The 15,821-nt window shown below is 39.4% G+C and overlaps 1 protein-coding gene and 1 long non-coding RNA gene across 4 annotated transcripts in view; one reads left to right on the top strand and one right to left on the bottom strand.

The window, feature by feature from the left end:
• Nucleotides 1-8,696, bottom strand: part of LOC133254037 (uncharacterized) — a 34,233-nt gene extending 25,537 nt beyond the window's left edge. Inside the window, exons 1-5 of one of the 3 annotated variants that reach the window (XR_009738535.1) lie at nt 7,442-8,696; nt 6,908-7,114; nt 4,303-4,455; nt 3,267-3,457; nt 301-1,608 (exon numbers count right to left, since the gene is read on the bottom strand). This is a non-coding gene — a long non-coding RNA (uncharacterized LOC133254037). Of the gene's footprint in view, nt 1-300; nt 1,609-3,266; nt 3,458-4,302; nt 4,456-6,907; nt 7,115-7,441 lie in introns of those variants that run through there. The other 2 variants (XR_009738536.1, XR_009738537.1) reach the window with 2 other exon arrangements.
• Nucleotides 8,697-11,018: 2,322 nt separating this feature from the next.
• VNN2 (vanin 2) overlaps nt 11,019-15,821 on the top strand; it is a 34,282-nt gene continuing 29,479 nt past the window's right edge. Inside the window, exons 1-3 of the mRNA XM_061428007.1 lie at nt 11,019-11,096; nt 13,225-13,456; nt 13,577-13,707. Of these exons, the coding sequence (XP_061283991.1) occupies nt 13,244-13,456; nt 13,577-13,707 (344 nt within the window). The 5' untranslated portion in view covers nt 11,019-11,096; nt 13,225-13,243. The remainder of the gene's footprint in view (nt 11,097-13,224; nt 13,457-13,576; nt 13,708-15,821) is intronic.

The following is a 15,821-nucleotide window of genomic DNA, read 5'->3' as shown; positions in this document are numbered from 1 at the left end:
ATTAAATATTTCCAATAGATGTATCCCATTTACAGAGCAAGTGAGTCCACAGGAATACCTATTCTGTGTTAGGGAAGGGGTTCCTCTGACTTCATGTAAAATCCATGTCATTGTTTTGAGTGAATCTCTGCTGAGCAACTCTCATACCTCCTGATCCATTTTCATAGTGTAGTAGCCACATTTACCACCACCCCCAATTTTTTAGTAGACTAAATGGTTTTTCATCTATTTAGTAATTCAAACATATTGAATGCCTTCTCTAAGCAGACATTGTGCTTGGTATTACAAAGTTAGCCGTGATCAAGATAAACAGTCTAGCCTTTATGGAACTAATATTTCAGTGGAAGGGATAAACAATAAATAAATACCAGAATCTCTATCTATGACAGAAAAACCTGGTGATATGAAAGAGTAATTGGCTGGAGTTGATTAGGTGTGAGGATCCTCCTTTAGATAAGGCCTGTCTGTGGAGGGGCTTTTGAACTGAGATCTGAAGGATGACAATGAGGCAGCCATTGACAGGGAAGAGCCCTCCTCAGTTTGCACAAAAAGGCTTGACATGGTCAGAGAGAAGGCGGCCGTGGTCCACAAGGCTGGAGACCAGTAAACAGACGAATTTGGAGAGGTGGGGAGGGAGTGGCTTATGAATGGAGGATGCCAGAATTTGATTCATATTTCAGAAAGCTCATTGTGTTTGCATACTAGGGATAGAGGGAAATCTTGGAAGCTTTGAGAAAGTCATTAATAGTACCAAGCAAGAAGGTGATGATGTAGAGAGAAAAGGATGTGGTCCAGGGAGTGCCAAGCCAAGCACAAATGGCCTATCACTCCTCCCCCGCTTGCTGGAGCGGCTCTAGGACCACTGTGACCCCAGCCCGCTGCACTCGTGTGCAGTGCGGAAAGGGCCAGGCCCGGAGCATCCTGGCTCCATTCCAGTGCTTTTCTTCCAGGGGCGAAGGCTAGAGGAAAATACGGAGCTGCTGCTCCTCCGCGCAGCGGTCAAGGATGCCGCCGAGTGCCTGCAGTTCCCAATTCGGCCACGTAGGGCCGCTATTAAAGCACCGCCGGGATCCGTCAGCGGCTCAAAGCAGGGCAGTGGCGCCGCAGCTTGAAACGCCCCGATATGGCGTCCAGACGTCACTCAGGACTGTCAGCCTATTACCGTTAGTGCGCTGCTGACTGTTGGAGAGAAGTTCAAAGTCAGCGCAAAGATTCCAGGCTGTCTGGCGAGAGTTTTTGTTCCGACTCCCCAAACACCGCTGTCCGTACGTGCTGTGGGTACTGGTGTATTTAAAGCCACTTTGTACCAAACCAACTTTGCACTTTCCTTATGTTATGATTTTGAAATATTAAAGTAAATGACAGAAAGGTTAGAAGTATGAGAAATGATAGCAGAACTTTGAACAATGAAACCAAGAAGTAGGTCAAAACTATCAAGGGGAATCTTTGTGTTTATGGTTGGTTGGTTTAGTGGCTAAATCATGTCCTACTCTTGCGACCCCATGGATTGTAATCCGCCCGGCTCCTCTGTCCATGGAATTCTCCAGGCAAGAATACTGGAGTGAGTTGCCATTTCCTTCTCCAGGGGATCTTCCCAACCCAGGTCTCCTGCGTTGAGGCAGATAATTTATCGATTGAGTTGTGGTCTTCTAAATGTAGCAAAATGTAACAAAAGTACCCAGTTTAAAAGAACTCCTTTTTTTTTTTTTTTTAATGAGGCTGAATGTAGAATATAAGTAAAAAATATTTTTATGTTAAGATCATATTGCACCCTATATACATATATGACATAGAGTAATCCAAAGAATAAACAGGACAGATAAATAAAAATCACAGATTTTTAGAAATTAAACTTAAAAAAATTTGTGATAATTGTTGATTCACATGTAGTTATAAGAAATAATACCCAGAGATCATCTTATTCTTTATCCAGGTTCCCCCAAAGGCAACAGCTTGTAACACATATAGTACAATATTATAACCAGGTTATACTGGTAGATTCAAGATAAAGAAAGATTCCCAGTCTTCAGATTGCCCAGACTGCCACTTTTCTTTCACATCTACTCCTTCCTTAATCTCTGGCAATCACGAATCTGTTCTCCATTTCTGTAATTTTGTCATTTCAAGAATGCTGCATAAATAAAATCATATAGTATGTTATCTTCTGGGATTGCCTTATTTCACTCAGCATAAGACTCTTGAAACCCATCCACATTGTTGCATGTTTCAGTAGGTCATTTCTCACTGAGTAGTAGTATATGATATGGGCATACAGCTGGGTTGTTCACCCACTGAAGGGCATTTGGGTTGTTTTCAGTTTTTAGGTAAAACAAAGCTGCTATTAACATTCATGTACAGGTTTTTGTGTGAAAATGTCTTCTCTGGGATAAATGCCCAGCAATACAGCTGTTGAGTTGTAAGGTAATTGCATGATTAGTTTTCCCCCCAAATAACCCATATATTTTACATAGGAAATTAGATTTGGACAATAAATATTAAATATTACACATCAATGAAATATTCTATTTACTTGCTTATTAAGTTATCCAGATTTAAATATGTTAAACATACCTTCTCATATCTAGCTGGCAAGAGAGGTGGGTAACAAATACTGAACTGCCAAATGATTTTCACTAAATACAATTAGTAAGTGAGAAGTAAAGAGCTGGTATCTTTTATTTATAAACAATCATTGCAAAAGGGAATGATTTAAAGACTAGTTATGATGGTTTTTTTTCCTTTGGTATCAGTATCATATGTCTTCAATTTATGAAATAAACATGCAGGAGAGTAAGACTCTGAAACAGCATACTTAGAAAATGTTATCTAAAGTATTAACAAATGAAACAAAACTTTACATATTCAGTTTTCCATTAAGAGCAACCTGCAACTCTTAAAATATTTGCACTATTTTCTGTCAACTACAAATTGGCACTTGCCATGGGCACTTACCCTCTATCTCTACGAAGATTAAATTATTTGCTGCCACCTCTACTGAGTTTCAACCCCCTCTGGAAGGAGTTCAGTGTGGAGAGCAAAAGTGAGGCACTCTGTGCTCAGGGGGAAAAACTAGCAGGACAGGTCTTCACATTGTTAGACATTTTCAGGAGCCTATTTTATGAGGCCAACTCTTGTATCTCATATCTAGAAAAGCACTAAAATCCTTCATGGTGGAAACTGTTCCTCCTGACTAGCAGCAACTTCTGGAAAAATATGTGCTTGATTGCATGTATTTCCCCCTTCACCAAAATCATAGATATACTGACCTTCCTCCATCTGTCTCTTTGAAGCAGTTTCTCAGAGCTATCTGAAGTGCAGTCTTCCAGGCTGCAGTCCTCATTTTGCCCAAAATAAAACTTAACTGGCAACTTCCATGTTGTGTGTTTTCTTAAGTTGACCTTTCTTTCAGAAAATCGACAGATCCACTTTGAATCCCAGTTCATTTGTAGGTGACAATCTAAGAAACATGATGTTCAAAAATAGCTTGTGGTTTATAGTTTAGTGCCCTTGCATCAGCAGTACAAAAATAATCTGGAATGTTATTTCTTACTGATCATGGTCAACAGTAGCACAACAAATACAAAAAGTAGTACATGATTATCATTTTTAAGTTTTTGTCATTCAAGATAAGTTTGAACACCAAATCAGTTAAGTCCCATTGTTATATGTTTCAAAAATTACAGCCATGAAATCAGTTGTTGGCTGATTTCAGTTTCTTGTTGGCATGAAATCAGTTTCAAATCAGAATTTGAAAAGAGCTTCTTTTTTCTTTTAAGAGAATTAAAGCCATTGTAGGTAAATATTTTGTTTGAATACGTTGACCTGAAACAAATAGATGGCCAGATATTTCTTCAACAAAGATGGGTTTATTTGGAGTCAACAGAGAACTGCAATTCAGGGTTCGTAGCCATGGTGAGCCATGTACAAGTCCCCACACAGCAAGGGAAGGAGAACACTTTTATAAAGGGAAAAAGGAAGTTGGAAGGCCACTGGTAAACAAACAGGCCTTAGGATTTCATTGGGAGAGTCCTTGCCAGGAAAGAAGATGAATTTTTCTTTTCCCCATTGGTCTCTGCTATCCTTGCAGGATATGAGAGCTTCCCCTCTGATCTCCCAACTCTATTTAATTGAGATTTCTGTTTACTAAATTTTTGCAAACATCATATTAATACTTTTCATTCAAACATTTTCAGAATGAAAGTGAAATGAATGGTTATATTCATTTCCTCTGTTGTTTTCTATTGCTATTACTGGTTTGCTGTTGCCTCTTTTATTTATGTATCTGATGACCATCAGAGTTACCTGGTTGTCGGTGTGTCCATTCCTAATAGCTAGGTCCAACCTGCAGATTTTGAACACGAATAGTATGAGGACAAGGATGTTCATTATGTACCAGTGCCATCTGGTAGTAAGGAAGTTGCAAGATTTAATTGCATGCATGCCACTGCAAACTCTCTGAAAGAAAAAATATACTTGAGGTCAAACACGTTGTTAATTGGAAAAAAATAACTGCACAAGAAAGATCTTCTCACACTTTTTCATTCCTGTGCCTGGTGAATTTATCTTGATTTGTTCTCAGGACTCAGAGGAGCAAGAACTCCCAAACAGATACAGTATATTAATTGATCTTCCATATAAATAAATTTCACTTAGCAAAGCCTAAGATTTGGATTCTGGGTGGGTCAAAGCAGACAAACACAGACTTCAGCTTTTCTTCTCTATCTTTGAATATAGTCTGGTGAATGGCCCAGCTTACAAGAAATGGAAGCTGCTGCTCATAAGGAAATTCCTTCCTCACTGAGACCTTTAAATTCTCCACAAACATTTGTCTGACCTCTTCTAGAACAGGGAACAAGAGGCTGTGGGAGGTACTGTGACCCTGCCCTCCTTCCAAGTATGACTGTCACTCAGGAGGGGTGGGGCTGTGACTAGTTTTTAAAGCAACCCCCAAGTGGTTTTCCAGAGCAGTTGTACCATTTCACAATCTTCCCAACAGTAACGTATGACTAACCCAGTTTCTCAGTAAGTTTTTTTTGTGTGTGTTTAAATAAATAGGTTTAAATAATATAAAATAAAATAATAGAGTGATGCATGAAATAGGGAGAGTTTATTGATAAGAGAGCAAATCTGTGGGACTGCTAGAGGAAAAACCATCCAGATGAGCTCATAGAAATGGACTTTAAGTTAATAATTCCAAAAGAAGCCATTCAGGTCAGGCTGACTTTAGAAGACAGGAAACATGAACGATTTTGAGAAAATGAGAAAATAGAGAAGTGAACTAATTGACATTCTTTTAGCAAATTAGTTGCCAAGAACAGGTAGGCATCTGACCTGAGAGATTTAAAGACCCATGTCAAAGCTGTACTGGACATTACCCTCACCAAAGGGCCTCCACCTTTTGAGTGTGAGATAATAATAACAGCAAAAGCTATTCAGCCCACTTATCAACACTTTGCAGCTGAGAGAAATGTAAGGAGAGGACGTGTAACTGGCTCATGGCCGTACACACAGGGAGTGGTTCAAACCCAGGAATTCTGTCTTCAGGGTCCATACTTTAGCTATTATCTGATATGATCGTGACACTCAATACAGTGGGAAAAAATTCATGCCATGTAAGCAAATAGTAATTAGATGCAAGACCATGCAGAATTTAGTTATCTCTACCTGGAGGAAGTCCAAGACTGGATATGTTTTACAATAGAAGAAAAATATGCTAAAGAGAAAGAATATGGAATAAATGTAGGAGTCAACTTTAGTTAGGCCTTGAAGGCTAGGAAGTGCCCAGCTTCTATTGTTCTATTACCTCTCCTGGCTATTTTGTCATTGTTCAGTATAAATCATGTATTGAGGTGACCAAAAAATTCATTTGGGTTTTCAGTAACATCTTATGGAAAAAACTCAAATGAACTTTTTGGCCAACCCTATAGTTCCATCTGGCCTCTATGACTGCTTGAAAGAAAAACCCAGTAATCAGAGTTGCCACACTAGAATAATATACCACCTCCTTTTCCTGGTGCCTAAGGTGTCAGCCTCCCCTGGTCACCTGCTCTCTATACAGAAAGTAAACCAAAACAGAAACTCAGAGGTGACTGAAGGAGCTACAGGTCATGGAAAGAAGAAAGCAGATGGGATCCAGCCAGGCGTGGGTGGGGGATTTCACATAGACCAAACTTGTAAGTAGTTACCTCAGGCAACAAACATGCTTTTTCACATCCTTGCCCATGAAGAACAAGGTAAATTATTGGTGAATTATTGTGGTGCCCTCATATTGCTCAACAAAACAGTAAATGTACCACTGGTTGATGCTTTTCTATTTTTAACCTATCTTTTCATTTTTTTCCCCCCGTGTAAGTACCTGAGATTTCAGTTTTATTTTTATATCCTATAAGATCAGATCAGTCGCTCAGTCGTGTCCGACTCTTTGTGACCCCATGAATCGCAGCACGCCAGGCCTCCCTGTCCATCACCAACTCCCGGAGTTCACTCAGACTCATGTCCATCGAGTCAGTGATGCCATCCATCCATCTCATCCTCTGTCGTCCCCTTCTCCTCCTGCCCCCAATCCCTCCCAGCATCAGAGTCTTTTCCAGTGAGTCAACTCTTCACGTGAGGTGGCCAAAGTACTGGAGTTTCAGCTTTAGCATCATTCCTTCCAAAGAAATCCCAGGGCTGATCTCCTTCAGAATGGACTGGTTGGATTTCCTTGCAGTCCAAGGGACTCTCAAGAGTCTTCTCCAACACCACAGTTCAAAAGCATCAATTCTTCGGTGCTCAGCCTTCTTCACAGTCCAACTCTCACATCCATACATGACCACAGGAAAAACCATAGCCTTGACTAGACAAACCCTTTCAAATACAAAAAAAAGGTCTTAATGACCCAGATAGCCACAATGGCATGGTCACTCACCTAGACCCAGACATCCTGGAGTGTAAACTTAAGTGGGCCTTAGGAAGCATTATCATGAACAAAGCTAGTGGAGGTGATGGGATTCCAGCTGAGCTATTTCAATTCCTAAAAGATGATGCTGTTAAAATGTTGCACCCAATATGCCAGCAAAGTTGGAAAACTCAGCAGTGGCTACAGATCTGCAAAAGGTCAGTGTGCATTCCAATCCTAAAGAAAGGCAATGACAAAGAATATTCAAATTAGCATACAATTGGACTCATTTCACATGCCAGTAAGGTAGTTTTCAAAATCCATCTAGCTTGGCTTCAACAGTACATGAACGTAGAACTTCCAGATGTACAAGCTGGATTTAGAAAGGCAAAGGATCCAGAGATCAAATTTTCAACATCCATTGGATCATAGAAAAAGCAAGGGAATTCCAGAAAACAAATCTACTTCTGCTTCATTGACTATGCTAAAGCCTTTGATTGTGTGTGTGTATTCATTTGCTTCAGTTGTGTGCGACTCTTTGCAACGCTATGAACTGTAACCCACCAGTCTCCTCTGTCTGTGGAATTCTCCAGGCAAGAATCCTGGAGTGGGTTTCCAAGACTGTGTGGATCACAAATTGTGGACAATTCTTCAAGACGTGGAAATACCAGACCACCATGCCGATCTCCTGAGAAACCTGTATGTGCTCCAAGAAACAACAGTTAAACCCAGACATGGAACAGCGGACTGGTCAAAATTGGGAAAGGAATACAAAAGGCTGTATATTGTCAGCCGGCTTATTTAACTTACATGCAGAGTACATCATGCAACATGCTGGGCTGTATGAATCACAAGCTGAAGTGAAGATTGCCAGGAAAAATACCAACCTCAGATATGTAGATGATACCACTCTAATGGCAGAAAGTGAAGAGGAACTAGACAGCCTCTTGATGAGGGTGAAAGATGAGAGTGAAAATCTGCTTAAAACTCAACATTCAGAAAACTAATATCATAGCATCCGGTACCATCACTTCATGACAAATAGAAGGATAAAAAGTGGAAACAATGACAGATTTTATTTTCTTGGGCTCCAAAATCATTGCGGATGGTGACTGCAGCCATGGAATTAAAAGACGCTTGCTCCTTGGAAGAAAAGCTAGACAGCACAAACCTAGATAGCATATTAGAAAGCAGACACATTACCTTGCCGACCAAAGTCTGTATAGTCAAAGCTATGGTTTTTCCAGTAGTTTTGATTTTTCATGTACATATGTGAGAGTTTGACCATAAAAAAATGGATGAACTGATGCTTTTGAATTGTAGTGCTGAAGACTCTTAAGAGTCCCTTGGACATCAAGAAGATCAAACCAGTCAATCCTAAAGGAACTCAATCCTGAATATTCATTGGAAGGACTGATGCTGAAGCTGAAGCTCCAATACCCTGGCCACCCAATGCAAAGAACTAACTCATTGGAAAAGACCCTGGTGCTGGGAAGATTGAGGGCAACAGGAGAAAAGGGTGACCAAGAATGAGGTGGTTGGATGGCATCACCAACTCACTGGACCTGAGTTTGAGCTTGGCATACTGCAGTCCATGGGGTTGCAAAGAGTTAGACATAACTTAGCAACAAAACAACAACCCCTTCAAATGCAGGCTTCTACATCTGCCTATCTAAATAAACAAGTGACTTTGATTCAGGTGCTATGGATTCATGTCATTTGTGGCAATCATCCTGACCTTACCCAAAGCATTGAATCCATCTGTCTTAGTTCAAGAGAATACCATCAACTGGGTAGTTTAAAACAACAGAAATTTCTTTCTCACAGTTCTGAAGGCTAAGTTCAAGAACAAGGTGCTGGCAGATTCCAGTCTGGCAGGACCCATTTGCTGGTTCACAGATAATGATCCCTGTGTCCTCATGTGGTAGAAGGGGTGAAGTGGCTCTCTGGGGTTTCCATTATAAAGGCAGGGATCACATTCATGAGAGCTTCACCCTCATTGCCTAATCACCTCTCAAGGGTTTCACCTCCTAATGCAATCACACTGGGGTTTAAATTTCAACATATGAATTTGTGAATCTGTTTGTGGGGGGAACACAAACATTTAGTCTACAGCACCAACGAAGAGACATTTCAGAAGTTCCTGTTGGTGAAGTCAATGAACTTCTGGCAGAGTTGGATTAGAACAAAATAAAGAATTTGCAAGTGAAATCATTAAAAATAGAGCTTGTAACTCTTTTTCTTTTGAGGACAGTGTGGGAGCATACTGATAGAAGCCAGATCAAAGAGACTTCTATAGCTTGTCATACCATGGTCCTAAACTTTTGAGAGCAAGAAAACAGAAGGGTAGTTTGAACCATGTGAAATCGCTGTTGCCAGAGGTCAAAAACAGGTGGCGATTAGCAACTTCCTATGCCCAACCCTTCCATCCATTCTAGGAGAACCAGGATGGAATCCTTACTCTTTAAGATTCTCTCTTGGTTTGAGTTGCTTGAACTGTCTGAACAGTTGAACACCCTTTCAAGTCCAGAGCTGGAGGAGCACCTCATTTGGGTGGGGTATAACTCCAAAACATAGTTAAAATTCAGGCTGGTTCTGCTCAAGTTCAGGCTGATTTGGCTCAAGCAGCATTTTCTTTCTCAGAGACTGAGTCAGAGAGGCATGCTGAAGACCAAAGCACAACCCCAGTGAGGACAAAACGTTGTCCTTTACCACTAAATACTTTTTTGGGGGTACAGTATTATCTTTTTTTATTTCCTTTTGGTATATAGTATCAAAAGAAAGCAATTTTAAAAGAAGGGTCTGGTTTTTCTGTTTTGTTTACTTATTTTTGATGCTATCCTTGCTACCTATGAGGAAATGCCATCAATGACTGTACATGATATTTACAAGTCTTTGTTAATGTTATTTCAACCTTGGAAACCAGGAAGTGCTGAGGCTTGAGTCAGAGCCAGGAGCTACTCCTTGCCTTTCTGGGCCTTGGTATTCTTATTGTGCTCTCACTGGCCCATGGATGTGCGTCTGCCAGGTCCAGCTGTGCATGCTCCAGGAGTTGGTGCCCAGGTGCTGTGTTCCTAATTTCATCCTCAGCACAGTGCCCCAAATGGACTAGATCTTCAATTGAAAAATAGTGTTTCTGTGGCCCTAACATAAATTGTCTCCCCTTTTTGTTAATTACTGTCATCCCATCATAATCTTGCAGAGATCTTCACGTGTCTTTGACTCTCAGGACAACTTTGTGAAAATGATACAGCATGTATGATTACCTGAACTTTTAGGTGAGAAATAGAGGTTCAGAGAAGTGGAATACAAAGCAGAAACTACATTTCTAGGGAATTCCCTGGTGATCAAGTGGTTAAGAATTGGTGCTTTCACTGCAATGAGTCTGGGTTCAATCTCTGGTTGGGGAACTAAGATCTCACAAGCTGTGTTGTACTGTCAAAAATGAGAAAAAGAAAAAAAGAAAAGAAAAGAAACTACATTTCTACTCTTCTTACTTATTAGAGCCAGAAAACCAGGCTCAGTTGAGTACTATTTTGAGACGATCAGATCCCAGTTAGAAACAAATATTTGAGCTCTTGTCTAGTTTTTATAGTGACTCTTCATACAAAACTTTGAATTGATTGGAACTTTTCACCCTTGTAATGAATTACATTAATCACAAACTGGTAAATTAGGGAATAGATCTTATTAGCAATAAATTATAATTGATCAATGTTCCCTATGACCAGGTAACATTATTTTATAGCTGAGTTAAACTAAAGAAGTTAATTCAGCCTTACTTAAGCAATCAGGTTTATGAAGATGAAAATGTAAACTCTTAAAGTTCTCAGTCCTGAATTTAGTGAAGATTTAAAAGTGTATCACCTACTGTATGGCAAATGTTTGTAAAACTCATTCTCTTTTTCTTATATATTATAGATCTTTCCATATTTAAATTGCTGTTTCATTTACTAGTTTCTGACTCTTCCAATATTTTGTTATTCAAATTCTCAATTTTTATGAGACAATTTTGAAATGCTACAGAGAAAAAAGGGAACTTCATCACCCTGACTTTGCATCGGAGACCATTTCCCCTTTCGCCCTCCAGCCAAAAACCTCTAATAAACAAAACACTATATCTCTTGTGTATAGCAACAAAGAGAAAAACATCCAGGAAATTTGGAGACACTGAGATTCGAAAGACAGATAAGACTGTTTCTGTTCCTACCCTCCAAAAGTAAGGATTGTTTGTGTATTTTCACCAGCTTACCTAAATACTACTAAGCAAAAAAGATAATGAAGTATTACCAATTGGATGAAATGAAATGAAATGAAATGAATCAATTAGATTAAATGACAAGGAAGTAGATCATGACCCAAATTATACTGGTAAAAATGCAAGGGCTTAAAGGCCTCAACTACATTGTGGTTTTTGTTGTTTTTTTTTTTTTCAGTATATAGTATGAAGAGAAAACAATTTTAAAAGAAGGGCCTGGTTTTTCTGTTTTGCTTCCTTATTTTTGATGCGTCATCCTTGCAACCTATGAGGAAATACCATCAATGACTACATGCTATTTCCAACAGCTACATCAAGTATTTGTTCAATATTTAGATTTACCTGTGATCTTCCTAAGATGGTCATTTTGAATAGGACTCCTTAAAAGATGCAACTGAATGTTCAGACACCTGGATACAGATGTCAAACTAGAGTATGGACGCATGCCTGATGTCTTAGTTATCAGGAAAAGATTCTGGAATAAAGAGTAAGAAGTTCTCCACCCTGTTTTAAACCACTGTCTCTCTATGCCTCCAATTCCTGTTCTATAAAGTGTTGTTTGTATTACACACTCTCTAGACTCTAAAGGCACTCATGATTTACTGTATGAAAATAGATGATAAAAAATCTCTTCACATTATCCACTAAAAGACTTGAACATTTTTCTGAAAAATTATTTTCAGTATTCTATTCTATATAGGTAATAAGTTATTTCTTTACTAAACATTTCTATTCAATGCAGAACATTTGGGCAGACCTGGTTTATAACTTTTAGACCTCACCTATATCAAGAATTTTATTTATTTGTTTCTACTGTTTTATGCTGTTTAAAAGTATTTGAAAGAAAGACAGATTAAAAACCAAAATCAAACAGACAAATAAACAAAATGCACTAAATCCTTGTGTGATAGAATTGGACTGGAGAAGGGAGAATATGGATGTCCTAGGAAGGGCCAGCTTCCCTGGTGGCTCAGATGGTAAAGACTCTGCCTGCAATGCAGGAGACCTGGATTCAATCTCTGGGTCAGGAAGATCCCTGGAGAAGGAAATGGGAACCCACTCCAGTATTCTTGCCTGGAGAATCCCATGGACAGAGGAGCCTGGTGGGCTACAGTCCATGGGGTTGCGAAGAGTTGGACATGACTGAGCGACTAACACTTCCACCTCTTTCAGGAGGTTATCAGTGGTCACATAATGTATGTGTATGTGTGTTTTAAAGCTCATTTTTGTGGCCCCTAAAAAAATGAAAATTCCGTTTTATCTGAGTTTACAACAGAGATGATCTTTGCCCCTAAAAAAATGAAAATTCCGTTTTATCTGAGTTTACAACAGAGATGATCTTTGTAATGACTAGCCCAAGTGAGATACTTCCCCTTCCCTTGCATCTATTTCCAAAGAGAAAGGAAGGAAGGAAATGAGTGGGGGAGGAAGGAGGCGTAGCTTCCTAAGGACAGAGGCTCCCTAAGAAGAGGTTCTTGATTTCTCTTCTGGCCAAACACCAGGGACCAGCTCCTGGAGGATCAGTGCTTTGGGCACTAAGGTTGCAACAATGAGCAAACCAGACACAAAATCTTGTTTTTATGTAGTGCACATTCAGAGTCTTTAATAAGTAAGTCAGTGTGTTGATCTGGGTGAATTTTGCCCCCAATATCACCCTGTACTGCATCCTCCTAGTAGTAAATATTTTTAAAGTTTTCTCATCTTCTGAAAATAAACACAATGTAGATCCTTCAACAGAACAGAAAAAAAATTATTATCTGGTTTTTGTAATTTTTAAAACTGAAATTTATTGTGTCATGGTTTTCACATGAGAGTTAATTTAGTTAACTATTTTCTTTCTATTAATAAAAGGGTACAACTGTGTTATATTTGAATTCTTCTTTTGAAATGTGTCATTACACTTTATCAATAGTACATGTTGTACAGTCCTTGTAATACTTTTTGATTGTATTCATGGAACTGAAATTTTTTTCCTCCAAAATGATGAGACATAATATTCATGAGATTATAAAATAAGAGCTGGCAGTCACATGTTACATAAATGTTCCTTCCTCTATAAATACTACATGAATGTTACTTTCACTTGCAGAACTCAGGATACCCTGGCCATGATCACTTCCTCTTTACAAACCTCTGGGGCAGTTTTTGCCCTAATAATTCTACATGTCAGCACTCTGGATACTTTTAAAGCTGCAGTGTATGAACATGCTGTCATACTGCCAAATGACACAGAAACACCTGTTTCTCCGGATGAGGCCTTGTTCCTCATGAACAAGAACATAGATATTCTGGAGAAGGCAATTAAGCAGGCAGCTGAGCAGGTATTCTTTTATTTCTGCTAATCATAATTCATAAGACAGGCATGAGAGCTGATGAAGACTGGAGTGTTGAATTGTCTATATACACAGAGAAATAATTTTGATTTAACTTGTTTTGGGCAGGGTGCTCAGATTATCGTGACCCCAGAAGATGCACTTTATGGATGGAAATTTACCAGGGAAACCATTTTCCCTTATCTGGAGAATATCCCAGATCCTCAGGTGAACTGGATTCCATGTCAAGAACCCCACAGGTATTTGAAACATCCTATTTTTAAAAAAATATTTGCTTATTTATTTAGGCTATGCTGGGTCTTTGTTGCGGCATGCAGACTTCTCCAGTTGTGATGCCTGGGCTTCATTGCCCCACAGCATGTGGAGTCTTAGTTCCTTAGATCCCCAACCAGTGATACAACCTGCATCCCCTACACTGGAAGGTGAATTCTTAATCACTGGACCATGAGGGAAGTCCCAGTCATAGTTGTTTGTACAAAGTACTGTGATTCTCTAAAATGCACATGCTTACTACAGAAAATGATGAATCCTAACTGTTAATGTATGTGGTATAAGTTTTATATATATATATATAGAGAGAGACATTCGTTTGATTTTTTTAAATTGTACTTAGATACCATTTAACGATTATTTATAATCTAATATGCTTATTAAATTTGGAGAAATATATGAATATTCATCATTGGGATTAGAAACTAAGGGGAAGACAATCTCATGAATATAAATAGTAAATTAATTTCTGAAGTGGACAGTGGATTGTGTTCGGAAAATATTCCAAGGTCTCTTGTTGGGGTCCTTTAACTGTCCAGAACCTGGTGGTCCAGAGTCGATGATAAGAAAGTGAAAGAGAGAAAGAGGCTGATATTCCCTGGTTTATGCAGAGAACCAATAAAGCCCTTGACACAGGGTTTGCATTGCTCACGAAGGCACCGGGCACCCTCTTGAGGGGGTGAAGGCACAGGGTGCCTTCTTGAGAGGGTCTTAGAAGCCTGGAGAGTGAGCATGACAGGTTTCTATGCTCCAGAGAATTAGCCAGAAAGAGAGAGAAACAAACGACACGAGGACCTAAACTCTGATGGAGCAAAGGTGCTTTAATAATTTTTCTGTGAGTATATATAGGCTGGGATACAAGAAGTTTCTTTCGACTATGATAAAGATCAGAAAACCAAAAGTACAGTAACCGTTACCAAGGGAACAAGGGATTAATAATGGTCACAAGGTCAGGAGACAATCCATATCTCAAGAAAGGGGATTGAGACTAAGCAATTCTGTCATAAAGAGAATGTTTATTAAAGGAGATTCAAGCCTGTCTCACACAATGACCTCAGTTCCTGGGAGCAGCGTGCTGTTCTGCTTAAAAAGAAACAAAGGACTTGTGAGAAACAGCACGTAGGAATCCTCCTGTTAAACATTCCCTGATAATTCCCCCTTATTTATTTATAATATTTGTAAAAAGAGTTCTGACCATTAGAGTTTGTTTAGTTTTAACAATTTTTGCGTGAAGGCAAAGGTAGATGACAAATATAATTGTCAAGACAGTCACCAAAATTACAGTTCCAGACCCAATGCTGTGAGTAATGCTTTGAAACCATCCGCGTGGGTCTAGCCCAGATAATTGATCAGCTAGTTGTTCAGCTAAAGTTTTAAAATTAGTGGAAGAGGGCAGATTGCTGGAGTCTAGCCCCGGTTGGATCCAGGAATTCCCTCAGGATGACGGCATCGGCGATTGAGGGATAGCAAAGGCTGAGAGATTTATTAGATGCTCAATAATAACTGGTTTACACAGGAAAAAAATAAAGTTCTTGACACCGAACTTGCTCTGACCACGGAGGCCGCAGGCGCCCTCTTGAATAGCGGAAGGTGTCTCACTTTAGGCACCTTCTCGAGTGGGTCTTAGAAGCCCAGGCAAATAAGTGGTCGCAGAGGACCCCCTGCGCTCCAAATTATTTTGGCATGAAGGAAGAATAGAAGAGAAAAAGAGGAAAAGGAAACAAGAAAGAATGACACGGGGAGACCAAGCTTCGGTGAGCAAGGCCCATAGCTTTATTTTCAACAGGGGCTTTTATACCCTAAGTTGCACATAGAGGATAATAGGGGATGTGAAATCATGCAAAGTCAGCAATCTTTGATCCTTATCAAAACCAGGGTTTCTTTCCTGCAAATTTATTGTGTACAAATGGTTTAGGTGATCTACATCATCTTCTGGCCAGAAGGCCTATTAACATTTTATGACTCTTGACAAAGGTTTGTCAATCCATAAGACTTATTTTCTCTAAGAGTAATTATTTTAAGGTTTGGTGCCATCCTCCAAAGGTATTAGATAAAGTTGCATTCCTACAGGGCAGAGGTGCAG

Source organism: Bos javanicus, chromosome 9 (assembly GCF_032452875.1).
Source record: "Bos javanicus breed banteng chromosome 9, ARS-OSU_banteng_1.0, whole genome shotgun sequence".
In the NCBI taxonomy this organism is placed as follows: Eukaryota; Metazoa; Chordata; class Mammalia; order Artiodactyla; family Bovidae; genus Bos; species Bos javanicus.
Note: the sequence above shows the minus strand (reverse complement) of the source record. Positions and strands in the feature narration are given on the sequence as shown.